The sequence below is a fragment of the Centruroides vittatus genome, unplaced genomic scaffold (assembly GCF_030686945.1).
Source record: "Centruroides vittatus isolate TY-2023 unplaced genomic scaffold, ASM3068694v2 contig_193, whole genome shotgun sequence".
Classification (NCBI taxonomy): domain Eukaryota; kingdom Metazoa; phylum Arthropoda; class Arachnida; order Scorpiones; family Buthidae; genus Centruroides; species Centruroides vittatus.
In genome coordinates, this window is record NW_027121185.1 from 215,001 (window position 1) to 228,165 (window position 13,165).

The 13,165-nt window shown below is 30.8% G+C and overlaps 1 protein-coding gene across 2 annotated transcripts in view; it reads left to right on the forward strand.

Annotated features, from left to right (window-relative positions):
* nclb (no child left behind) overlaps positions 1-13,165 on the forward strand; it is a 27,065-nt gene continuing 13,900 nt past the window's right edge. For both annotated transcript variants that reach the window (XM_067264805.1, XM_067264806.1), the window contains exon 1: positions 1-132. In XM_067264805.1, the coding sequence (XP_067120906.1) occupies positions 70-132 (63 nt within the window). In that variant the 5' untranslated portion in view covers positions 1-69. The remainder of the gene's footprint in view (positions 133-13,165) is intronic.

Genomic DNA, 13,165 nt, shown 5'->3' on the forward strand with positions numbered 1-13,165 from the left:
GGCAACACTAAATTCAAAGTTTGGAAAAGGCTGATCATGTTCACACGTGTTACTTAATACTGCGGAAAAATGAATTTTATTTCGTGTTTATCTTGGATTAAAAGGGGAGTGGCCAAACCAACACCCGAAAAAGTAAGCATTCTATAATTATAGTAACGACAAACATCGCTGTATACGTGTATGTAGCAAGTGGTATTTAGTATCAGCTGCATCATCATGGCACGAGTTTGTTATTTGATATTAAGTTCATTTTCATCGTTACTGTAGTGGTTTAACAGATCAAAAATACTCTCGTTTCCTTTATTACACGTAAATTCGTTAAAATAATACACAAAATCTGGCTCAACACCAATGAGTCGACAGATAAATCACAAAAAGATGATTTTGTAACCAGTAATTTTGCAGTTTCAACATGTTTTTTTTTTCTTCAGTGGAAAGAACTTGTACAGGATATTGACAAAAAGTTGCATGAGTGGGTTTCATTATACTTCAAGAGTTTAAGTTGCATCTATACAAGTTCTTATCACTCAATGCTATAGTTTAACCTACTTAAATTATTTTTTTTCTTATTATATATCTATTTAATTCTTTTATTTTAGAATTATAGCTTTATTTTCTTTAAGTTTGGAAATCATTTAAGGAAAGTGGACAGGATTGTTTCCTGAAAGCAATTACTTGTTTGATTAATCATGTGTATCTCTACACAATTTTATGTGCTTGCGTGTTTTTATTTTTTATTGATATAAAAACAATACAAAAAGAAACAACATAGTTTTTGTAGTGTATTTTTATTCTAATGATTTTAAAATGTGAATTTGAGAGCCGTAAATTGTTATATAAGTTTTTAAATTCTGTTCTGTGTTATTAACGGGAACGAATTGTAGTTATGTATGTTTATAGTTTTTGAATGGATGGATAAGTTTTGTTTTTGCTTGTGTATGTTATAAAGTTTAATCAGTTTAAGCTTGGGTTTTAGTAATAATAATGATTTAACTTAATAAATTTGATGTAAAAGTAACTAGTTGGGTCTTCGTCTTGTATTAATAATAATAATAATAATTGGAAACTAAAGTCGAATGAGTGGTTTAAAAAATTCCGAAATAAAAATCCGACTTGGAGTGGGACTCGAACTTGCAATTTCTGCTTATCTGCCAGTTACGCTACCCACACTTGGGTCTGATCTCTTCCAGACATACATGTAGTTTTTATTTTTGATTATTATAAATGTTTATGAGTGAAATTATGATATAAGTATTATAAATGGTGCCAATTCTTATACTTAACTGTCATAGTTAAAGTGCTTAACTGTTTACTATCACTGAATTAATGAATTTGATATCAAAAATGAACAGTAAAGGATTTAAGGCTCTTTGACTCTCTCTTACAAAAAAAGAATAAAAATTAACCAGTTTCAAAGCATTATAATCCATAAAACATTCCAATAAAATAAAGTTTTATGGATTATGAAAAATAAATTTGAAAAAAATAGTCACTAGCAGTAATAAAACCTAAAAAAAAGTCCTAATAAACAACAGAAGGAAGAAATTTCATGCAAAATGTAATTTACTAAATTTAAAGTTTTTGTTAGATTGACAACTGCATACAATATAACGGTAGCCTTAAGATATTATTAGATACAAGACTAAACTGTTGGATTATGTTTTAGGCTGTATTAAGGCTAATTTAATTAACTATTTGAATTTGGCCTGTCTTCTAGGATTTTCTAATTATATAATTATTATTATTAATTATTAATATTTACATATGATAGCAGTGTGACTATCTACTTTAAACAAAATACTAATAAATAATTACTTAAATTAGTCTTCGTGTAATTAATATTAATCTGGAAGTTTGCCTTGCATATATCAACATGTCTCGCAGTTTATTTTGTTAAAATTATTATATTTAACTGAGTTAAATTACATGGAATCCATAAAAAGATTCTGTGTAATAGATATATGAAACAGTGGGTCGGATTCAAAGGCATTTGTCCAAGTTAACCTGTAAGAATGAAACATACTTAAATAATATACTTATCCAAATCTGTAATATGTATTGCCAATTTGTCACTCACAACACTTTCAACAATGTAAATTATCTATGAATTTGGTATAAAAATTAGTTTGAATCATTTTATTGATGATGAAAGTTTCAGAACTTTTCATTAAAACAATATCTGTTTTATATTATTTTTGTTGAGTGTACAAATTAGATTATGACAAATCACATATGGAAGAATGCTACCGAAAATACAACAATTAAAAAACAACAATGGTGTTGGCCAGTTATCTATCACAATCAGTCCAGCTTGATCATCCTCTCTTGCGGTATTTGAAAATAATAGACTGTAATAGTCCTTAGTAATTCTGCTAGACAGAACGTCGGCAACTATTGTTTACATCCTCTGTGTATTTTAGGTGTTTTGAGTCTTCCACGCTCATCTTCAGATACAATATACCCATAGTGGCCAAGCTGCAGCTCTTCTAAACTCTTACTGTGGTTCCCATACAGACTACTTAATACAATTTCTTCTTATAAACTGAACTTTTTCTATTGGAACAATATTATATAATGTAATGCATATTTCTAGTAAGTAATATATGATTCCTATCAAGACAAGGTTTGCCACCCCTGCAATATATCTACAATAAATAGACCCAGATTATCGGAATGGCATTTATTTTTCTATGTATGTAACGTGGAGTCAGGAAAATTACATTCTTATTTAAAAGTGTGACGTTTATTTCACGTATATTTACTACAATGTGGGCTGTTTACATTTCTTATTATAATTTTCATAAAGATTGTTTTGTAGTTGCCATTGTATCTTTGAATACAACAATCATTCAGCATTATCAGATTGGCTCTTCCTTTATTACTCTGCTATATTGAGTCGGCAGCTGTGCATACGAAAGAAATAGCGATAAGTTAGAACGTTAATTTAAAAAGAATAAAATAAAATTGAATTTTCTGTTTATCAGTGAAATACCAATTTATATAATTGCTTAATCTACAAAACAATTGCCAGTCGCAGAAAAAGTTAACGAGATTGATTTATTTCAATTATTGCCACACTTTTCACGTAATTTAAAAAATTACGGTTTTAAAATAGAATTTGAGCGATAGCCAGTTTAAAAATAAATTGCATCGATTGAAATAGTATCTTTAAGTACTTTAAAAAGATATTTTTAATACGCTTCGTTAATACAAAATAACATTAGTCTGATATTATTTAATTTGATTATTTTGTTAAATTAAACTACTTTAATATACAAAATGATAATTTGTTTCGTAACTGGAGTGTAGAAAGAATTTTTTTTTTCGTTTTTATGTTGAAATTCCCGATTTCGTAAAAACTAAATCGCGCATATTTTAAACCAATATTTTGTTTTGTCCATCAAAAATAAATGATAAGGCAAATATTTCGGGAATTGATATCATAAACAATAGTGCAGAATTCAAATATCAGTTTGCTATTATGAACGAACCAAAAAATTTTTACTTTTCTCCTTTGTTAAAGGATTATAATAAGTGAACATTCACTCTACTAGTGCTTTTGAGTTTTATAACCCGTAGGACCTTCAATTAATTAAGTATACGGTTTAAGTGCAGAAAGGGGCTCGCCAAAAGTACATTATTATACGTAATTGAGTTGGGTTTTTAAATTCATATTTATTTGAAAACATATTTTGTATAAAAAAATATTACAACAGTTCTATTTAGTCTGCATGTCATTTTGCAGCTGTACAAAAATTCAAATTTAATGCTTTCGTATTGCATTTTGGACGCAGGTATCATTAATTTATTTTACGGTTTGAATATATTCAAAGTTAATTTACAAATTATACATTTTTTTAAATTTAGTATATAATACAAATAAAATATCTTTTCTTAGAACATAAAGTTTCTACTGCTTAAAACAAAATGTGTACGCTTTTAATTATCAATTAATTTCTTTGCAGTATTAAAGTGAAAAAATTTAATGTTATTGTAAAATATTCCATCCGTAACATGTGGTCCTCTGTATTAATACGGTAATTTTTATCCTGAGATAGCATCTCAAGCTTTGTGTAATTAATTCCTACTTAGACTTGTTTCCTTTTATTTTAGATTTGTTTTAAAGTAATAAGTATTAATTTATAATGACTGCTAATTTATTATAGTTACAAGCTTGCCAGATATTAAGATTCTGTTTGCGTTTTCTTGTAAAGTTGAAGGAAAATAGGAATAACTGAGCGACCAACTTAAACATTTTCAGCACGCACTGAAAATGTTAAAGACTGATCTTCACCTTCTACAAAATATTCGAAACCTGCTTTAATTGTGAACTACATTTAAGAAATGAACAAACTTTCTTTCTTTCTTTATTTTCGTTCATTAATATGGAGATTCTGGCCAGATTGCCTTTTCTCCGATGCGCTTCGTTCCGCGGTCAGGCGAAACGGTGTGTTCGGTATATGTAGCATTTGAGTGCCTCCAGGTGCTGTCGAGGTGGGAGGTCTGTTCTCGCCCAGTAGATGGGTGTGAGATTATGGATGACGGTAAAGTCTATCGTCAGAGTGCGGCCGAGGTCTTGGCATGCTTCCCTATACTGTGGGCACATAAGCCAGAAATGGTGGGATGTCTCTTGTGCGCCACAATGCAGGCAGTCTGGCGAGGCATGAAGGCGTCTAGAACAGAGGAACCCATTCAAAGGGGCCAAACATAAGTCCCAAGTATTTTTGAACCTTTGGTTTGTTGTCAGAGATATCTACTTTATAGGATTGTAGGCCTATATTTTGTGACGAGTAGACATTCCCGACGACAAGCTAAGAGGCTTAAAAGAAGTTTTTGTAAACCGAATGTATTTATTTAATTACAATTTATGTAGGTCCAATTAAAGACATTGAACTTAACTTTTTTTTTTACATTCTGATTCATATTACATGATATTTGATACGAAACAAAATTATACAACAATATAAAGCTGCATAAGTCATACTTTACGATTTGTGCTTTGAAAATTATTTGAAGCAACGTAATAATCTGTTTCTGTTCTTCGTCTGATCAATTTTCATTTCTTCTTACATTTTAAACTGATTTATTAGGTGAAATAGATAAGAAATAAATTGTAACAAGAGGAGGAACAATTATGAATATCAAATAACAATTTTTGTTGAAAAAGCTATTGTATGCACAAGCTATTAACTAATACATTTAAAATAGGCAAATAAACTAAAATAATTCTAAAAGTTTTATCTTTGCTTGCTTGATTAATCAAATTAGTAAGCAGGAAATTAGCTCAATATTTTTAGATAAGGTAAGTTTGGCTTTAATTAGAGCAGATAAGCTAGCAAATATATATTGTTTAGATATTAATAAAAAAAAAGCACAGAGGAGAAATTATATCGTCCTCTTATGCATATAAGAATCTTCCTTTGGTTTGTAATAATTGTTGTTTATATCTGTTGCCTGTATCAGAACAAACTAAAATTAGATTGAAGTAAATAAAAAGTTACATTTGACTGGATGTACATGCTACAATCAGACTGTTGTTGCTGTTTGGGTTTAGTGAGTTAGACTTTTTCACACCAAGTAATACTGCTTTGGATATTTGAGAGTCGGTCAGTCAACTGGCATTGAGTTTTTTTCAAATTGAAATGCTTGCTAAATGTGGTTTATATTGTATTGTATTAGTATTGTGCTGGAGTTTGCAAATGAACTTAAAAATTCAGCAAAGAGAAAATGTTAAATTTTGCATTAAATTTGGGAAGTCTGTTACACAGACACTTTGGAGAGCTATGGCAACGAGGTCATTGGCAATGCCACAATCTCCAAGACCCAAGAAGTTAATGCAAATTAAGATATACCAACGTCTTGAAACCCAACATATTAATAATTGCTTGTCTTTTGTGACAGATTATTCAGCAATTAATTAAAAATAATTGTGGAGAAGTACCCCGATTTAATCCTGTAGTTGTTTGGCCTGTTGCAAATCAAAAGTACAACAAAAATGTGATGATGATCACTTTTTGGCTATAAGGGGATTGTTTACTGGAAATTTGTTTTTCTCAGTCAGACAGTGAATACAGACTTTTACTATGACATTTTGAGGCAGTTGTATGAGGACATTCATTACAAAAGTCCTGAACTGTGGTGCATCCAAATGTAGCTCTTTTATCACGACAATGCTCCTATAAACACTACGAACACAGCCTTCAAAATGCAAGTGTTTTTGGCAAAAAAAAACAACATAACAATCATCCCTCATCTTCCTTACTTGCCAGATTTAGTCTCTTGTGACTTCTTTTTATTCTATAGAATGAAATCAAAGCTGAAGAAGAGGTACCATATTTACTCGCATATAAGACAAGGTTTTTATTCATTTATCACATTTATCACCCTAGGAATAGGGTGACCAAATTCCTAGGTCACCCTATACGTTAGGAGCAAAAGATTTTTTGCAGATAACTTTTTAAACCATGTATTTGCATTTTTTACCGGATGCTTACCCTCTTGTATTTAAAAACATAAGTATTTTATCTGAGTTGTTTGAATTGTTCTTGTGTATTGTCAGGAGTAAAGATGAACAGCAATAGGAAAAGCAGAGCTTTTGAATTGAATTCCAGAATCACACGGGAGCACAATATGAGTTTTAATTCATTCCCACATGAAAACATGATTATTCGGAAATCAGAATTCGGAGAAACTCATAAGTGTAATCTATGGAGAGTGGATTCGACTGTTAAGAATTGGCAAAAAAAAAGTTCCTGATTGTCCGGCTTTAAGTCAACAAATTATGTTGTCGATTTTACAAGATTTTTCTGTAAAGTTTAAAATGCTAGTAATTTTTGCGAGATAATGTGTGAATTTACATTCATTTGATATTTTACTTGAGATTAAACAAAATAATAATAGAATTGTATTAATAAATCTAATTTTCTTTATTTTGATGTTTAAAGTTACACCTCGTCCTATATGCGAAGTTGTCTTATATTCGAGTAAATACGGTATTTTGATATCGTTGAAGAGATTCAGTCTGAATTGCAACAGATGCTTAAGAATTTTCAAAACAGTGACTTCCAAGGAGCATTTGAGGCTTACTGTTAATAATAGTTTTATTCTGCATTGTGCATTTTCAGTGACTGTGTTGAGTAGAAAAGAATCTGTGGAGTTTGAACACAGAACACTAATTTGATGTCACATTTATAATCTTTCCGCGTGGAAGATGGCAAAGTCAATAGTAGGTGATGTAATTCTGAAATGGAAGAATGATGATGCCACTATAGCAAAAACAAACACTGGAAGATCTTGAAAACTTACTGACTGAGCCCAAAGAAATCTAAGGAGGAATGTTCAGAAATCATACATATTGTCTACAACAGAACTCTCAGTTGGTCTGGAAAGTGCTGTAGAAACAACTATAAATAAAAAACAACCTGCAGAGTTACAGCAGTAGTTCTTTCTTGGTAGAGCAGCTACTTGCAAGCCAAATATCATTTCTTCTAATGTCCGAAAACATTTATTGGAGGTATGCTCAATGTTTGTGGCCTTTAAAAGGACTGGAAGATGAATCACAGTATATCATATTTTAATTATATGAACATGTTTCGATATAATAATTTTTGGAAGAATGGTTCTTTAAGAAAAGCATTGTTTTCACTGTTAAATTTGGTTATTCAGTAATGATTTAATGCTGTTTCAGTTGAATAGAATCCAAAACCTGGAACCATGACATCTGGTATCTCTATCGAGAACCTGAAGCAGTTCTCGATAGAGATACGAAAACGTTTGTTTGAACAAGTTAATATTTTTATGTTTTACTGGAAATAGAAAGGTTTTAAAAAGACATCTGGTATCTATTTGGACATTCTGGTAATTCTAAGGCTCCTACAATATGGCAGGCAGTACTTTAGTGTGAGCCTGTGTCTGTCCCAGCATGGTAATGCATTATGCCATGCTGAAGTACAGAGGCCTGATTCAAACAGAACAAAGTAGTAAAGTTGGACTGGTTATTCAGTCCCAATTTCAACCCAACAGAACAACTTTGGAATGATTGAAATGTCAAATCAGATCTTCGATAATGAAAGCTTTTCTCCAAGGAAATGTGGTTGTGGCAGGAAGAATGGAAGAGTAGTCCAGTTAAGATTTACATGAAACATTTTTATCCTACAGTCCAAAGGGTGGATTGACTAGATAATAAGATGGAAAATAAATTACATTTTTTCAAAAAGAATCTGATGTCTAAACACTTTTGTGAATATAGTGTATGTTCTGTTGATGCCAGTTTCTTCATTTTTGGCCAGGATAATGTTATTCTACTATGAATTTGTTGTCTGGATGGTTTACCATTGTATAGAAGATGGTACAGAATTGAATTGTGTCAAAACATTATGCATTTTTTATTATTATTTATTACTGACGAGGCAAATGAAGAGAGGTTTGGAGGTTTCAGAGCATGAGAATTTAGAAAAGGGATAGGCCTGTTTACAATGAATTGTTATGCACAATTACTGTAAAGTGGATTTTGTTGCTAGGATAACTCATTGTTTATAAAAACAATGAGCCATCTAGTATGACCATAAAAATTATTTATAAAATGGATATAAGCTGTTGCAATTCCTATGTGTCAAATGACAATAATTTATGTATATATAGTTTGATAAGTAATCTTTTTCATATTATTTAAAGTTATGACGATATAATACAAAATTAAATGGCATGTATTATTGAATGTAACTTCTGTAAGTTGCAGTATAATAATATGTTTTCATTAGTCAAATGAAGGGCTGTATTAATGCTGCTATTAACAGTTAAATGTTTATGCCTAATTCATACTTTGAGCCGAATTACTTAACATTTAATTATTAATAGTATTATTTATATAGTATGACATAATCCAGCTATCATTTGACTTTAATCAAAAGATTGTGTTTTTAGATGTTTACATATGTATTTGTTACAGATGTAATAGTAAAGATAGAGGATAGTCTCTGTAAAAAATCAGATGAACAAACTAATACATTTCTTTGAAACATCACAAATGTTTTTGACCTTATGTAAAGGTCATCTTCAGGCTATATACAGAATCAAATTGCTTAATGGCTTTCAGTAGAATATATTACAAAATATAAATCGAGTCAAAAGTTAAAGCTCGGTTTACACTCTCATATGAACCACTACGAACAAACACCACTAAAAACAAAATATTGTCTCCATTGCACCACCTGACACAAACTAAGGTAAGATGCGATTGGTTAATTACTGCTTTATTTCTTGCATTAATGCCAAGTGATTACCAGATTACATTGAGCTACAGTAATGCTACCAATTACTAAGTAATTTGGTCTTTACTTAGTCATTAGGCCAAATTACTTAGTAATTAGTAGGATTACTGTATTCTATAAGTCAAATGCATGATACACTATATATATATAATTAAATTTAATAAGAAATGCTGTCTAACACCTACCTCTAGTCCAAATTACTCAGCATTTAATTATTAATAGTGGCAGTAATATAGCCCTATCTAATCTGGCAATTGTTTGGTTATAATATAACTATCCGACTTACAGATGTTTATATTTACAAATAAATGTATACAATAGTTTACTTGTACAGTACATAGATAACCAATTGAATGAAGCTATCCAAGCAAATGCATTTTATAAGCTAAAAAACAACATTAACCAAAGTCTTTATACAATTTTATGTATGGTATTATCTATAAAGTGGGGAGCCGAGTGTCTATGTAATTGGTTATGGAATCTCATATATTCACTTTGACACATTGGATGTAATACTTTATCATTAAAGCTTAATCATCTGTCAGTTTTCAAGACAAATATATTTTCAATTGTTCTGGAATCTACTTCTCGAGTCAATTAGCTAATTTTGGCCACAGGTAAGTCGACCTGTATTCCCAATACTGTCACAATCATTTCTAACATAGTAGCTTGGATGCTCTTCCATATGTTCCACTCATGTTCCCTTATGCCCAAGTTTAAAGTCCTAGTTTGTTGCTCTCATTTAACCCTTTGTGGTGCCAAATGTGTTGTCTTAAGCAAGAAACGAGAAAACGAGGTGTTGTCTTAAACTAGAATCTTGTTTAAGACAATTGTTTCCCTAGGATTTTAGATGGGTTTTATCGATCTCTGTCAGTCTGCAATTGTTGGTAGATGGTGTGGTTTAATTTGTCGCAAGCATCCGTATTAGTTGGCCCGATGATCTCGCTAGGTATGTCTTTGAGTGGTCAATTATATTAATCGCCTTAGTATTGCTTGTTTTTGGTTTTCATTTTTATTTACGATCTCTTCCTGTACTTTAATTAGTTGTTTGATTGATTTTGATGGTAGTCATGTTTTATTGCAGTTTATTTGAAGCAGTATATACTGTGGTTATTATTGTACTGTACATAGTAAGCTTAATATAAGTAGTCATGTTCAATTTACATTTAATTTTGTATTGCAATAATACAATTGTTGAATTTGCATCCTTGATGTAACGAAACACATTTGAGTGTCAGAAATGGCAGTTGTTTTTTTCACTATTCAGGTTAATTGACAAGTAATTGCAGTAAAAATTAAAAATGGTCCGCTCCATCTGGCTACATCAATTGTGAATCTGGCCAAATGATGATTGGCATGGAGAAAAGGTCCTCTGCCGGGTGGAAAGAATGAGAGAAAAAGATAGCCCAAAATGTATGTGAAATTAAAGCTTATGATAAGAGGAATATAATGGTACTAGTTTCATTTGGGGAACTACAGGAAACAGTTTAAAACTAGTAAAAAAAAAAGGCATTTTTTCATTTAAGCTATGTTATGAGACACTCCAAAAGATTACTAAATAAAAAATAAAGCCAGACAACAAGTCCCTATAAATTATTTAAGGTAAACTTACAAAAAATATTGTTAACTAATTATAGGAATATTAAAAAATAATAATAAACTTCAGCTGAAACACTGCTTAAAAATGTACATTCTAAAAATAAAATATTTCCAGAGTATTAACGAGTAATATAAAGTGTATATTACTCGTTAATACTATGGAAATAGATTAATGTTACCTATGGTTCCAAGATGGCGGCTCGTCTCTGATTCCAGCAAATAGAAAGGGAAACAGGGGAAACGCACGTTCTAACCTAACCTAACCTATTCTAATAAATTACCATAATTATTACCAACAAAATTATTTAGAATAGGTTAGGTTAGAACATGCATCCCCACTGTTTCCCTTCTTCTATTTGCTGGAATCAGAGACGAGCCGCCATCTTGGAACCATGCGTAACATAAATCTATTTCCATAGTATTAACAAGTAATATACACTTTATATTACTCGTTAATACTCTGGAAATATTTTATTTTTCGAATGTACATTTTTAAGAAGTTTATTACTGATCCCATTGCTTTTAATTTGATTATATATTTACCGAAACACTGCATAATAATTTTATATAGAGATTAAATAGCGATTCGTTTATCCGTCATTCTTTCGGAAGGTATCACTCAGTGCAGTCGACATTCCCTCCGCCCCAATAGTGAGGCCACTGTCTACTTATAGACATTTGCATTTAAAGTGATGTTTATTTAAATGGAAACAGCTCTTCGGATATTGGAATTTATTACAAAAAAATTGACACCTGTTGCTACTAAGTAAATTATGATTATCAAATGGCTAATAATTTTGTTTACTTGTCTCCGTTCTTGTGTGTAAAATTTGCCGTCTTTGGCTGCCGTCTTCAGATTTGATTGTTGAACATAGCTGAAAATAACACTTATTAACGCTACTAACAATATCTATAACAAGCTATTGAAAATACAATGAATTTTTATTTTTTAATACCATTGACATTAATTTGAATATAATTAGGAAATCTCGAAGAACAAACTCTAGAGAAGCAAAATGCTTTATTTTAGTACAAATAATGAATAATAATCAATAGTTTTGAGCATTATGTATTTCATTGTTAGAGAAAAACAAGTGAAGAAGTGAACAAACGCTATTAGTTATAAGTTTAAACAACTTTAAATTCACAGAAATACCTTAGAAGTTGCTCAATAAGGTTGAAAAATGTTTAAAATGCTAACATTTTTGAACAAGAACACTTGTTTTGTGGAAATATTGCAATGGCTAGTAATGTATAACCTTGTTTGAAACCGGTACCAAACTATTTAAAGTATAAAATTCTAAATAGAATTCTAGGAAAAGGTTAAAAAAATGAATATAAAAATAAACTAAAATTACATAAAATGATATCTTTGAAGATGACATTCCTGTTTTTATGGTGTTCTTCCTCATAAATATAGAATACTGTAATGAACTTTACAATTTTTTTTCCTTTCAAAGATTTGAAATTTGTATAAAAATAAGCTACATTTAACTTCTCCTAAAGACTGCTTGACACTGAGTTGTAATACTATTTTATATTTGAACAGAAATAAAACATTTTGCCCCTTAGAATGTGATTAGACTTGTATCAGTGTATAGTCTGCACAATGAGAGATTGCACTTTGTTGGTACTAAATGTGCCTATTTTAGGGGAGGATTGGGTGACAAGGTAGGTAGTATTCTCTGTGTTAAAACTTTACAATTATAACCTTATAACCTAGGCTATAGAAGTTGTTGTTTATGCAAATGCTCTTTTTTGAGGGAAAAGATGTGTTATAACTGATAAAACTCGTGTAGCATAAGGGGCTGTCCATAAATGCGTAAATGACATCCAAACTGAATGGGAAGGGGGTTAAACCTCAGTGGCTGTCCATTTTTTATTTCATTAAATTTTATACAGTTTATGCATTTTATTCATAAATCTCCTGTACGTAATGCTGACTTGTTGTTTCTTGGCAATTGTGGTGTATAATGATTTTAAATGCAGGTTAAAAGTGAGAGGGATCCTCTCCGTATCCTCTTCCCGTTTATCTCTCGGCATTTCCGTCGAAATGGTTGCGATAAAGTTTTCGAGGAGATTTGAGTTTTATCAGACATACAAAGAGAGGTGGGTTACAGAAACTTGGACAAAGTGAGACAATGGGGGGGGAGTAAAAATTTTAAGAAAAATGCAGGTGTAATTTATGGACAGCCCTTAACTACTTGAACATGCAGGCTTCCCTTCTGTCCCATTCTGTTGCCTCATCTTTCCTAAAATAGGCACAGTTAGGGTGCGACTATGCAGATACAAATTTA